At 37.5% G+C, this 12,151-nt stretch overlaps 1 protein-coding gene across 1 annotated transcript in view; it reads left to right on the top strand.

Moving 5' to 3' along the window:
• Positions 1-7,958: 7,958 nt before the first annotated feature.
• Positions 7,959-12,151, top strand: part of FBXO18 (F-box protein, helicase, 18) — a 44,752-nt gene continuing 40,559 nt past the window's right edge. Inside the window, exons 1-2 of the mRNA XM_006862737.1 lie at positions 7,959-8,112; positions 10,515-11,116. Coding sequence (XP_006862799.1) covers positions 10,580-11,116 — 537 coding nt within the window. The 5' untranslated portion in view covers positions 7,959-8,112; positions 10,515-10,579. The remainder of the gene's footprint in view (positions 8,113-10,514; positions 11,117-12,151) is intronic.

Here is a 12,151-nt window from a genome sequence, read left to right on the forward strand (position 1 = left end):
AAGAATTACTGGTTTAGATAAACTTCTCTCGACTTGTGCGTGTTCACCATGTAGCACTCTTTAACTTTGCTCCATAAGCAATCATGAGCAGCTTGTAACAATAAGAAAGATGTGAAGTGTACTTGGTATTTAAAGGAGGAAGGAATACCATTAGGTTTGTGTGATAAAGAGAAGGCTGACTATATGGAAGAGTTAGTATTTGATCATATTTATTTTGATAAAAGTATATTTTGAACTGCTAGTTGTAAAAGTGTACTAATAAGAGTAGATGGGTGATTTGAATTTTAGCAGTAAAAAAAAAAAATAAGTTAGCAAGTACATTAATGGTATTAAGATAAAATATGTATCTTTTGGGAGACACTCAGAATGGTTTGGTAGACTTGTAAGTCTTCTGTCATTTTAGTTAAGAGAGATAGGTACTATCAACTTCAACACAGATGTTACTAAGTATTTTCATATCTGTGAATTCAACATAGGAGGTTACTGTAATTCCTGTTTTTATAGGCAAGGGAGCCAAGGCTTTATTTATAGTGAGTAAGTAGTAGACCTGCTAAGTGGAGGACTCCACTTAACACACCACACTGTTTTTAATTTGCAGGGAAGTTAAACAATTTGCTTAACTCCAGAAGGCAGAGAAGAAGGACCTAGGGCTCCTGGCTTCCTCTTCTGTGAATCACAGCACTTTATCACTTAGAAACTTGACAGACAATGTACATGTAGGGTTTTCTGATCTCTAGCTGAAACCTGAAACATGATTTTTGGTAAATAAATACAGTAAAAGTTAGCTCTACTTCCCAGCCAAGCAATCATAACCCTGGTGACACCATTCCAGATGTCAGTGTAAACTAAATATCAAACCCATTGCCATTGAGTTGATTCCAACAGGACAGAACTGCTCCATAGTATTACTGAGGCTGGAAATCTTTACACATGCAGACTGCCTTTTCTTTCTCCCGTGGAGCTATTGCTGATGGATACAACTGCAGATTTTCTGGTTAGCAACCTGACATTTAACCTGTACCTTCAGGGCTCCTTGAAGATATTGTATATTAATACAGATCAGCCAGATCTCCCCAGTCTTTGTAACCTTCCCTCCTCCCTCTCTCTTAGCTACTTTCATGGTGGTCTCATGCCAGAACATACTGGAATTTACTAGAACTTCCTGGAAGTAGAATACTTTGTGTTCCACTCCCTTCTTCCCATTAACTCTTTCTTTTGCTCCTGTGCCTTGATTAGATTCTTGAAAACATTTAATCTTAACCAGCATCTAAAATGCAGATTAGTTTTTTCTTTCTGTCTTTCTCATCATCCAAGTTAATATGTGTGTACACTCTAGCTGGTGAATTACTCTCCTTTCTCTCTCATTCCTGGCAACTATCAAAGAATGTTTCTTTTAGTGTGGAAACCTTTTCTTGACTTTTTTTATAATAGTGGTCTCATACAGTATTTGAACTTTTGTGACAGACAAATTTCACCTGGCATATAATGTACTCCAGGTTCATCCATGTTATGAAGTGTTTCACAGATTCATCATTATTCTTCAACATTGCATAGTGTTGTACTATGTATAGGTACCAGAGTTTATACATTCTTCTCTCATTTATGGGCATTCAGGTTGTTTCTGTTACTTCTTCCAACTTTTTGAGGAAGCATTTGCCACAGTGATCGCACCATTTTACAGTTTTACCAGCAGTATAGGAAGGGCCCAGCCTTTCCACACCCTTGTTTTAGCATTGGTTGGTTCCTGTTTTTTTTTTTAATTGCTATTAATGCTGGGGTGATATGATTCCTCATTGTTGTGCTGATTCACAGCTCTAATGGCTAATGTTTCTTGGCTGCCTAAATGTCTTCTTTGATGAAGTATCTGTTCATACATCTTCTGCCCATTTTAAAATTGGATTTTTTTCTTTTTGTTGTTGAGGTATTGAAGTTTCCTATAAATTTTAGAAATTGATCCCTTGTCCAATATATCGTTGCCAAATTTGTTTTCACAGTCTTTGGGTTCTCTTTTTACTCAAAGAGGTGAAATAATTTTATGTACATTGAATGTCTAATTTATAGTCATCAGTTTTGTCTTCTGCTGTTTGTGTTTTCAGTTATGTTCGATAGTGTATTTATGCCATATATCAGTGCCCATTAAATTTGTCCCTATTTTTTCATTGATTATCTTTATAGTTCTAGGTTTTACATTTAAATCTTTAATCCACGCAGAGTTCGTTTTTTGTAAATGGTGTGAAATATTGGTGCAAATGGATTTCCAGTTTGCCAGCACCTTTTATTGAAGAGATGATCTCTTTCCCATTTAATGTGTTTTGGCCCTTTGTCAAAGATCATCTGATTGTATGTGGGTGGATTTACTTCTGGAATCTCAGTTCTGTTCCATTGTACTAGTACTGTGCTATTTTGACTATTGTGACTGGGAAATAAGAGGCCCCTACTTTGCTTTACTTTAATAATGCTTTGTTATCTGTGGTCTTCTCCATTTCCATATAAAGTTAATGATTAGTTTCTCTATCTCTTTTTAAAAAGATGCTAGCATTTGGATTGGGATTGCATTATGGTTAGATGTGTTCCTAAATATTTCATCTTTTGGGTGGCTATTGTAAATAGTATTTTCCCCCCTAACTTCCTTTTCAGAGCTGTTTTTATTAGTGTAAAGGAATCCAACTGATTTTTGGATGTTAATCTTGTAACCTGCCACTTTGCTGATTCTTTTAATGAGTTCCACTGTCTTTCGGAGTCTTTGGGATTTCTATATATAGGATCATATCTTCTGCAAATAGAGTTTTACTTCTTCTTTGCCAATTTGAATTCCTTTAATTTGCTTTCCTTGCCTAAGACTTGCAGCACTAATTAAATAGGAGTGATGATAAAATACATTCTTGCCTGGTCCCCATTTGTAAGAGGAATGTTCTCACTTTCTCTCTGACAAGAGTAATTTTGGCTGTTGGTTATATATATGTGCCCTCAGTTATGTTGAAAACTGCTAACCTCAAGATTGGTGATTCAAACCCACCCTTTAGCATTCTTTATAAAGTTGTTCTGGTCATTACAAATTCCTTTAGTTTCTGTTTCTCAGGAAATATCTTAATTTTACTATCATATTTGAGGAACAGCTTTGCTGAGTATATGATTCTTGGTTGGCAAGTTTTTCTGTCAGAGTTTTGTGTATGCTGTTCCATTGCCTTCTTGCCTCTGTGGTTTCTGCTGAGAAATCATTGCTTAGTCTTATTGGTTCTCCTTTGTAGTTAACTTTTCATTTTTCCTAAGCTTCTTTTAGAATTCTTTCTGTGTCTTTGGATTTGGAGAGTTCTTGATGATTTTCCTCTGGAATTTATCCTGTTTGGGTTTGTTCAACCTCTTGTATGCTTATCTTCTCATATTTCGTGTTGTTAGAGAAATTTTTTTCCAACAACTCTCTGACAATTTTTCCCTCTTTAATTTATTGTCTCTTCCTGTTCTGGAATTCTGATCCCTATAAGTTGTTCCTCTTCATGGTGTCCCACATGCCTCTTATACTTTAGATTTTTTTCATTCTTTTTTCTGATTTTTCTTCTAGCATACTACTATTGAGAGATTTATCTTCAAGGTCATTAATTCAGGCGTTCATTGCTTTGCCCTTAATGTGTTATCCATTTCTGAGATTCCTAATTAAAGGTTTATATTGTTTCAAAATTTGCATTTATTTTTTTTGTTCTTGTAGTGTTTTCTTGAATTTTTCCTAAGTTTTTTCTTTGTTTTCCTTAATCTTTTTGTCAATCCTTTGAAAGTACCCAAATATCACTTTAAAAAATTCTTTTTCAGTTAGTTCCATTATCTTTTCTACCTCAGAATCATTTATTGGCTCTGCATTTTGGTCATTTGCTTCAGCCATTTTCTCTTATTTCTTCATGTGAACTAAAATTTCATGTTGTCTCTGGGGCACTGTGAGGTTATTGTATTTGTATTTAATTGATGATTGTATGTTGGTATGTTCGCAGGTTCCCACCAACTGTCCCCTGTGGGTGTAGGAGACAATACATAGAAAGTGTAAAGGAGAAAATGCAAAGCAATGAAAGCCTGGATGTGTGTATTCCATTTTTGTTTGCTGTTTGTGCACCTTAGTTTAGGGTGGGCTTGTCTGGTGTTGGCTGCTGTCTATCATTGATGAGGTGGTATAGAAGCTGATATTGCATCTTGCCCAGTGGGTGGAGCTGCAGAGAATACAGTTGTGACTGAGTTGTATGGTCATGGTTGCTGTCTCCTGTTGAGTGGGAATGAGAACCCCCCACACACACACAAGAAAACAAAAAACTGAATAAAATAAAAAAATCAACAATGAAAACAATAAATAATAAAGAAGAAAAAAGAAATAAAAGCAGCTAACAGCTAGAAAAAAGACTATAGTAAGTGTAAAGACAAAAGAGGGACAGTGAAATGGAGTTATAGAAGAGAAAAATAAGATAAAATAAAAAACACTTAAGAATAACTAAAAAGAGAAAAGAAGGGCAGGAAATGGAATTAGAGAAGAGAAAGATTAGAGAAGAAACAAAAAGAAGAAATACAAAAAAATACTTAGAAAGACCAGGGAGAAAGAAGATTAAAAGAGAAAGGGAGACTTGCACAGAAAGATCAAAATGGGGGAAGAAAGAAGAAGGGAAATGAGAAACAAAAGAAAAGAAGGAAAAGCAATAGTGGAGAAAGAAAAGATAAAATTCAAGCAAATGGAAAGGACAAAGAATAAACAAACAGAAACAATGAAACAACAAAAAACAAATAAACAGTACAACTGTTTGATCTGGAGAGGAGGAAACTCTCTGGGGGGTCTTCTGCAAGTCAAGGAACTCATGTGGTGGATGTGAGTGTGATAGCGATGTGACAGCAGACATCTTGGCCCTAGATAGAGTTCTGTTTAGCCTCACTGTTACACTATTACCTGTGTTGAAGTCTTAGTGTAGTGCTGCAGGGTAATGCACTGGACTGCAAGGTCAATTTGAACTGCAAGGTTGGTGGTTCAAACCCACCAACCACTCCTTGGAAACTCTATACACTATGTGTTGGAATCGACTTGATGGCACTTAACAACAACAACAACATTACCTATGTTGAATTCCTGGTGTGGCTCTGTGGGTTAATATATTGAACTGTGAGGTTGGTGGTTCAGGCTCACCAGCCACTCCTCAGAAACCCTATACAGGGTTGCTATGAGTCATAAACAACTCAACAACACTTAACAACAACAACAAATTACCTACGTTGAGTGTCCTCAATCCAGAAGTAGTTCATGGAGGCCCTTGATGGAGCTGGTTTCAGTTTCTGTTAGGAACACAGAGTAACTGGACGCAGGGTAACTGGTTAAATGCTGATTTGGTGGCTCTGTAGGTTCTGTAGATCTAGAGCCAAGCCCACCTGAATCTAGGTGCATCCCAACCAAGTGGCTCTGAACACCCAGAGAGCAGGGTCTGTGCTGGGGCTGGAAATGGTTGGGAGCTGGCTACGTTTCTGCTCACCACAGGAGCATGGGGAAAATGAAGGAATCACACCTTTTCCATTGCCTGTGTGAATCTACTCTGCCAGGCCACCTTCTGTTGTCAAAGCTGCTCACAAAAGTTAAAGATGGTAGTGCAGCATCTGGCTAGCTGTTCACCGTTTGTCCTCTCTCGCAGTTCGTGCTTAGCCTTTTCTCCCAGCAAGCACTCAATCCATTTTTCTAACCTCTTCTTTGAAGTTCAGGGTTCCAGAATTTTACCTGTGTCTGTTTAATTTGGTCTCTCGTATCTTTGTTATAGAGGGTCTGTGTAGTGTGTGTGCCTTGTCCGCCGTCTTGCCAGAAGGCCTATATTTTCAAAGAGAGTAACTAGACTTTGTGGTTAAGTTTTACTTCAGTACAGAAAATTTTCAAATCTTTCTTCTTTTTTTGCCTTTTTACATGTAAATGAAACCTTTGATTTTTAGTTTAAAGGAACATGTTCAACCAACAACAAACAAAAAGTGGTTTGCAAAACCGTTAGAGTTTTTGACTTTTTGTTCATAGTAAGTAACTGAGACATATTACTTGTTACTTTTTAAGGTATTTTTATATTACAGAATTGATTGTCATTGCATTACTGATACACTTCGTGTTTTTGGTATATTTATAATTTATAAGATATTTCTATGTTTTATGTAAGGTTGTCATAGCTAAGCCTTGTTAAATTATTAAGAAGATAGATATATTTATGCAGGCTTTTATAGCTCAGACATTTTCTCACTTAGTCCTTATAATACCACTAAAATTTAGAGAAATTAAGTGACTTGGAGTCATAGTATCTGGGGATAGGTGAGAGCTCAAACATCGTTCTTCTCACTTCAAGTGTATTTCAGAGCTTTACAATACCTCTTCATTGGACTAAGCATATTTGTAAAGATTGCTGCCATTGCTTAAAAGTTATGTTGGTTCTAAGATTCGAAGCATTCTTTCAGTTGAGCTTATAGAACTGTATTTCTCTGTAGAAATGGGTTTTATTCATTAAGTTTGAGAAGTTAAAGTTAATTCTTTAATTCTGTGAATTCTTGAAAGAATAAACATTTCGAAGAGTGATTTCTGGAAGCTGAGGAATTGTTAAGTGCTGTCGAGTCAGTTGGACTCATAGTGATGCTATATAGGGTTTCTGAGAAGCAACTGGTGGGTTTAAACTGCCAACCTTGTGGTTCTCAGTCCAGGGCTGATCCTACAGCACCACTTCCATGAATTCTTGAAAGAATAAACTGACCTTTGGAAGGGTGATCTCTGAAAAGATGCGGGATAGAAGGAATTAATAATAGACTGTTGTAACACCCATGGAAAATACAAGCTATACCAGCTATGTTCATTAGTGTTTCATTTTAGACCTATTTTCAGGCTTAAAGAAAATGTTGAGTAATATTCTGGCATTTGCTACCAGTTTACTCAAGACCTGTGAAAACACAATACTGGCAAGAACAAATGTTATTCTCTCTTGTCTGTGTCCTCTAAAGAATTAAAGTTTTATAGAATATAATCTGTTTTCCTCCTCTATTTATTTTTATGTTATACTGTTATATTTTTTTCTTTAATCTATAAGGATGTAGCTAGATCGTACATACAAGAGCAGACAGAAACATGAAGAATCTTGTTTAAACATGAAAAAGAATTACCTGACAGAGAATGAGTACTATAAAACAAGTTTTCAGTGCTCTTCAAACCTAGTCCTAGGCAAAGTTACTGCTATAATATACTGCTGAGTCCTGGTGTAGCACTGTGGGTTAATGCACTCTACTGCAAAGTCAATTTGAACTGCAGGGTCAGCAGTTCAAGCTCACCAGCTGCTTCTTGGAAACCCTGTACAAGTTCACTATGAGTTGGAACTGACTTGATGGCACTTAACAACAACAACAAGGGAGAATATGAAATTTTCTTCTTTGAGCATCCTTACAAGTAGGTTAGATTCTCTTCTATTTGGGGACCTTGCTCCCATCTTAACTGATTGCCCTGTACTGAGAGGGTGTGAGGGCTAAGACCATATGCTGTGGTTCACCTCTTGAGGAATTTACAGCTTGTTTTATTAGTCACTGCTTTTTACTTCTGAGACTCGGAGAAGCTGATATATACAGGGACCAGCGGGTGAGTTAATTTTTAAAAAAGCTGTTGCCAGCTCTTAAAGGTTTGTGGTAATTGTGCAAACAGATTGCCTGGACAGAGTCAAGGAAAAGATGCCAAATCTTCATATCCACTTGTTTGAATAAGCATTCCATTATTATTTTAAGAGTCCTTTTTAAATTCTAAGGAAGAAATGTTAAGTAACTATGAGATGGCAAAAAGCTGATGGGTGTATAAGGGAGAGGGAAAGAGTGGGTGGTCTACAAAATCAGTCATCAGCTACTGTATTCTAGAAAATTGAGTATCATTTGCTGATTAGCTTGTAGAATTGGTGATAACTAATGAGTATACCATTTCTTCTGCTTGTTGGTGCAAAACAGTGAGGCGGTTTAAGAGGAAGCATCTTACAGCCATCGACTGCCAACATTTGGCTCAGAGTCACTTGTCTGTGACCCAGCCCTTCGGTCAAAGATGGACAAACAGAGATCCGAACCATGGTCTCTATCCTAGATCCAGAACAAAAAGAGGGAGTAGGGGTATGTCTTCCAAAAAAGTATCTTGCATTTCCAAATCTATAGCTGTGTTTGGCCTTTGACCATCTCCCACTTTTAAAGTATTTGTCAATATTGCTGCTGTGATTTTGTAGTCCTATTGTAATAACTTGACATCTTTAAAAATTATGTGTGAGTTGTCCATGAAAATTCCACCCTATTTATAATGGTTGGTAAAGGCCCAGGGCAAATGTGATAAAATGACTTTTATTAACTTGCTTAATTATAAAGTGATAGAAAACGTAGACCAGTATCACCATTATTCCAGTCTTGACACATGACTACTTGACTCTTCATTAGTCCTCTTTGTCCATTCTGTAACAAGGTTAACTGTGACATTTTTTCCCGTCTAAAATGTTGCCTCATCTAATGCTTTCTTGGTAATCTCTGCCCTTGTCACCTACTACCCAGACTTCTGCAGTAACCCTCCGTAACCCTCCTCCTTGTCTCTGTGTTTTATTTCTTCCAAACCACTGGGCATACGTATCATTGAGTTAAGATTCTGGTATACTGCTTTCTATCCTGTCACTGCTCTTCTCAAGAACCTACAACGTCTCCATTTCACTATCGTAGACTCAAGCACCATCACCTGGTATTTATTACATGAACATTCCACTTCTGGCAGTTTGGTTTTCTCACTACCCCACTATGTGTCAAACACATTTCTACTTTTGTTAATATTTGTTAGTATCATGTAGATTGCTTTTTCCCTTTAATGTATGCATTTTCAGAATCCAGCATAAATTATTTTGTTCTTGCTTTAAATATTGTAATATGTGTTTCTCTTTTGCTGTTGGGAACTGCTATAACCACTTTCAAACTTAATTATATATTGTGTACTATTTTATTTATTGTTACTTATTGTTTTACGTGTGAGCTTCTCATCTCTTGTAAGTTCTTGACTAATCAGGACTTTGTCGGCATCTGTATGTTACATTGTGTAGTCCTAATGCTGATATGTTTTAAGTTGTTGTTGTTAAGTGCTATTGAGTTGGTTTCTACCTATAGCAACCCTATATAGGGTTTCTGAGGAGGAACTGGTGAGCTTGAACCGCCTACCTTGCAGTTTAAACTAACTTTACAGTTTAGCACATTAACCCATGGTGCCACACCATGACTCCGTTTAGTAAGTAGACCCTAAATAAAAACTGCTGTCATTGAATTAAACATCTAGGAAAAATTAGGTCTTAACTAAATCCTTATTGATTTCAAAACTCTTTTTATCCAACTGCCCCAGAAGCAGTTATTATTGCTTTTTTTTTTTTTAACATAAAAAGATTAATTTAAAATTATTTTAATGTGAAATCTAGTTTACTCCATTCTCTTATTTCCCTAAGTGAGAATCTTGGTACAGGCATTTATAAAGGATCAATGTATATTGTTCTATATTGGTGAGATAGCTAAATGCTTCATTAGAACTTAAAAAATGTTCTTTTTGGAGCTTAAAAATACAGTGATGATGTCTGAAATCACCATTAGGGCTCTTTCAGTGCCTAAAAAAGGAGCCCTGGTGGCACATTGTTTAAGCACTCAGCTGCCAACTAGAAGGTTGGTGGCTTGAACACACTAGCTGCTCCGTGGGAGAAAGATGTGGTAGTTTGCCTTTGTAAAGATTGTTGTTGTAAAGATTACAGACTTGGAACCCTTATGGGGACAGTTCTACAATGTGTCCTAGAGGGTTACCATGAGTAGCAGTAGGTTAAGTGCTTAATTAAATCTGAAAGGTTTTATATAATTCTGTTACTTTGCATTTGTCTCAATCAGAGCTGCTTAGTAAATGCCTATTGAATTAATATATAGACTTGATTAAGTTCCATTCTAGTAATATGAGGTGAATCCTGATTCTTTTTATTTTACAAGAAATGAATGTATCAGTTTCACCTAGAAGGCAATAAAAATAAAAGAATTTTAGCAAGGTCGTTTTTTTCCATTTCAGTTTTAGAAACTCAGTCAAATAAGAAGAGTGGGTTTTTCTAAATCCTGATTAATATGAAACATCTTCCTTTTTCCTTAGCCAAACCTAGATTTCTGTTTCAGGCGTAAGCCTGGAGAGGTACATGTGTGTAAGTCTGTGTGAAAACATGAGCAGTCACTAACTTTTTGTCATCCAGTCCAGTATTCCATTTGCGGCATATTCTTTTCTACTTGTGTATATTGCCAGGTATACTGTGGGTCATCATACCATTCAAAGACTGGTCGCTATCTCTTTCCAGATGTGTGTCTGATTAAATGATAGAGCCAAGTATAAGTATTTTTTGGATTAGCTTTCTTAGGATGTAAAGCTGTTGACTAAAACATATATCTTTGTTCCTTTTCTCTACTACTGTAATTGTGGGTCAGCAGTCATTGCTCATTTCCTGTTCTTTCTGTTTGGGTTCTCTCTACAGGTCAAGGATGCCAAAGATACATCACTGAATTCTTCCTAGCTGGCCAGCAGCAGTGCACCAATGACATGGCCAAAAGCAATTCTGTTGGCAAGGATGACTACAAGGATTCTGATGGTGAAATGATTGTTTCTGCAGAAGGCAATTATGCTCTTCTTCAGGGAGGTGATCAGGAAGCTAGATTGGGTTCTTCAGAATCTACTCTGCCTTCAAGGAAGCGGTCTCAGTCCTTTGATGAAGACAATAATCAAGTTTCGGGGACCAGCCAGTGGGATGGAGCATCTAAGAAAACCCGAAGGCGTCATTTGTCCTCGTCGTGCCAAAGGCCTAGGGAATTTAGACAAGCAGCAGAAGACTGTTTGTCATGGCTCTCTGCAGAGTCTGGAGAACCTAACCAAAAAGAAGAGGATATTGGTCCTGATCCCATTCCTGACACATACTATGGGCTTCTTGGGACCTTGCCCTGTCAGGAACTTCCGAGCCTCATTTGTAGCCTGCCTCGTGAAGTCCTGAGACATATCTTTGCTTTCCTCCCTATAGAAGATCTCTATTGGAATCTAAGTTTGGTATGCCATCTTTGGAGGGAGATCATCAGTGATCCACTGGTACGAAAAATGAGTATAGTTGTATGACCTTTTCTCTATAAGTACCTAACACCACTTTATCAAATGCATACTTTTGATTATAGTTTTTCTTCAGAAATGGTGGTTTCTATTTGCCTCCAGAACAACGTCCAAACCCTTTAGTGGCACTGTAGGATAAGCACTCAACTGCATGGTTGGTTTGAACCACAAAGTTGGCGGTTCAAACTCACCAGACGATTCTCTATACAGGGTTGCTATGGGTTGGAACTGACTCCATGGCACTTAACAACAACATATTATTCCAGCCTCATTGCACACTGCACACTTCCTCCTAAACACACCATTACATTCTATACCCAGCAAATAATTTTCTGTGTCTGGATCAGAGACTGTATATTTCTCAACCTCCTGGTGTGGGGCTGTGGGATCCGCACTGGACTGCGTACCACTACGTCGGCAGTTCAACCCTACCAGGTATTCTTCAGAAACTCTATACAGGGTCTCTCTGAGTTGAAACTGACTTGGTGGCACTTAACAATAGTGACAACATATATTATCTGGACTCCTGGTGTGGCACTGTATGATCAGCATTAGACAACAAACCACAGGTCAGCAGTTCAAACCCACCAGCTGCTCCTCAGAAGTCCTGTGTTGTTGTTGTTGTTGTTAAGTGTCATCCAGTCGATTCTGACCCATAGAGACTCTGTATTGTGTGTCTGAGAAACAGCTGGTAGGTTTGAACCGCTGACCTTGTGGTTCACAGCCTAGTGCTTATTTTACAGTGCCACACCAGGACTCCTGGAAACCCTATAAGCATTGCTATGAGTCAGAAGTGACTTGATGGCACTTAACAACAACAACAAAACAGCATATGTTATCTATTCTCCCCCTCCCCCCCACTCTTAGCAACAACAACAACATAGTTAGTCTTATTACTGATCTGACTCCCTGCTCTTTCCTTTGTTGTTTAATGTTAATTCTTCTCATCCAAATTAAGGTTCTCTCTCAGGTAAGCCTGAGAAGGGGGTAAATGTTTTGCTTGGTTTATACTCGAAG

Source organism: Chrysochloris asiatica, unplaced genomic scaffold, assembly GCF_000296735.1.
Source record: "Chrysochloris asiatica unplaced genomic scaffold, ChrAsi1.0 scaffold00050, whole genome shotgun sequence".
Taxonomy (NCBI): Eukaryota; Metazoa; Chordata; class Mammalia; order Afrosoricida; family Chrysochloridae; genus Chrysochloris; species Chrysochloris asiatica.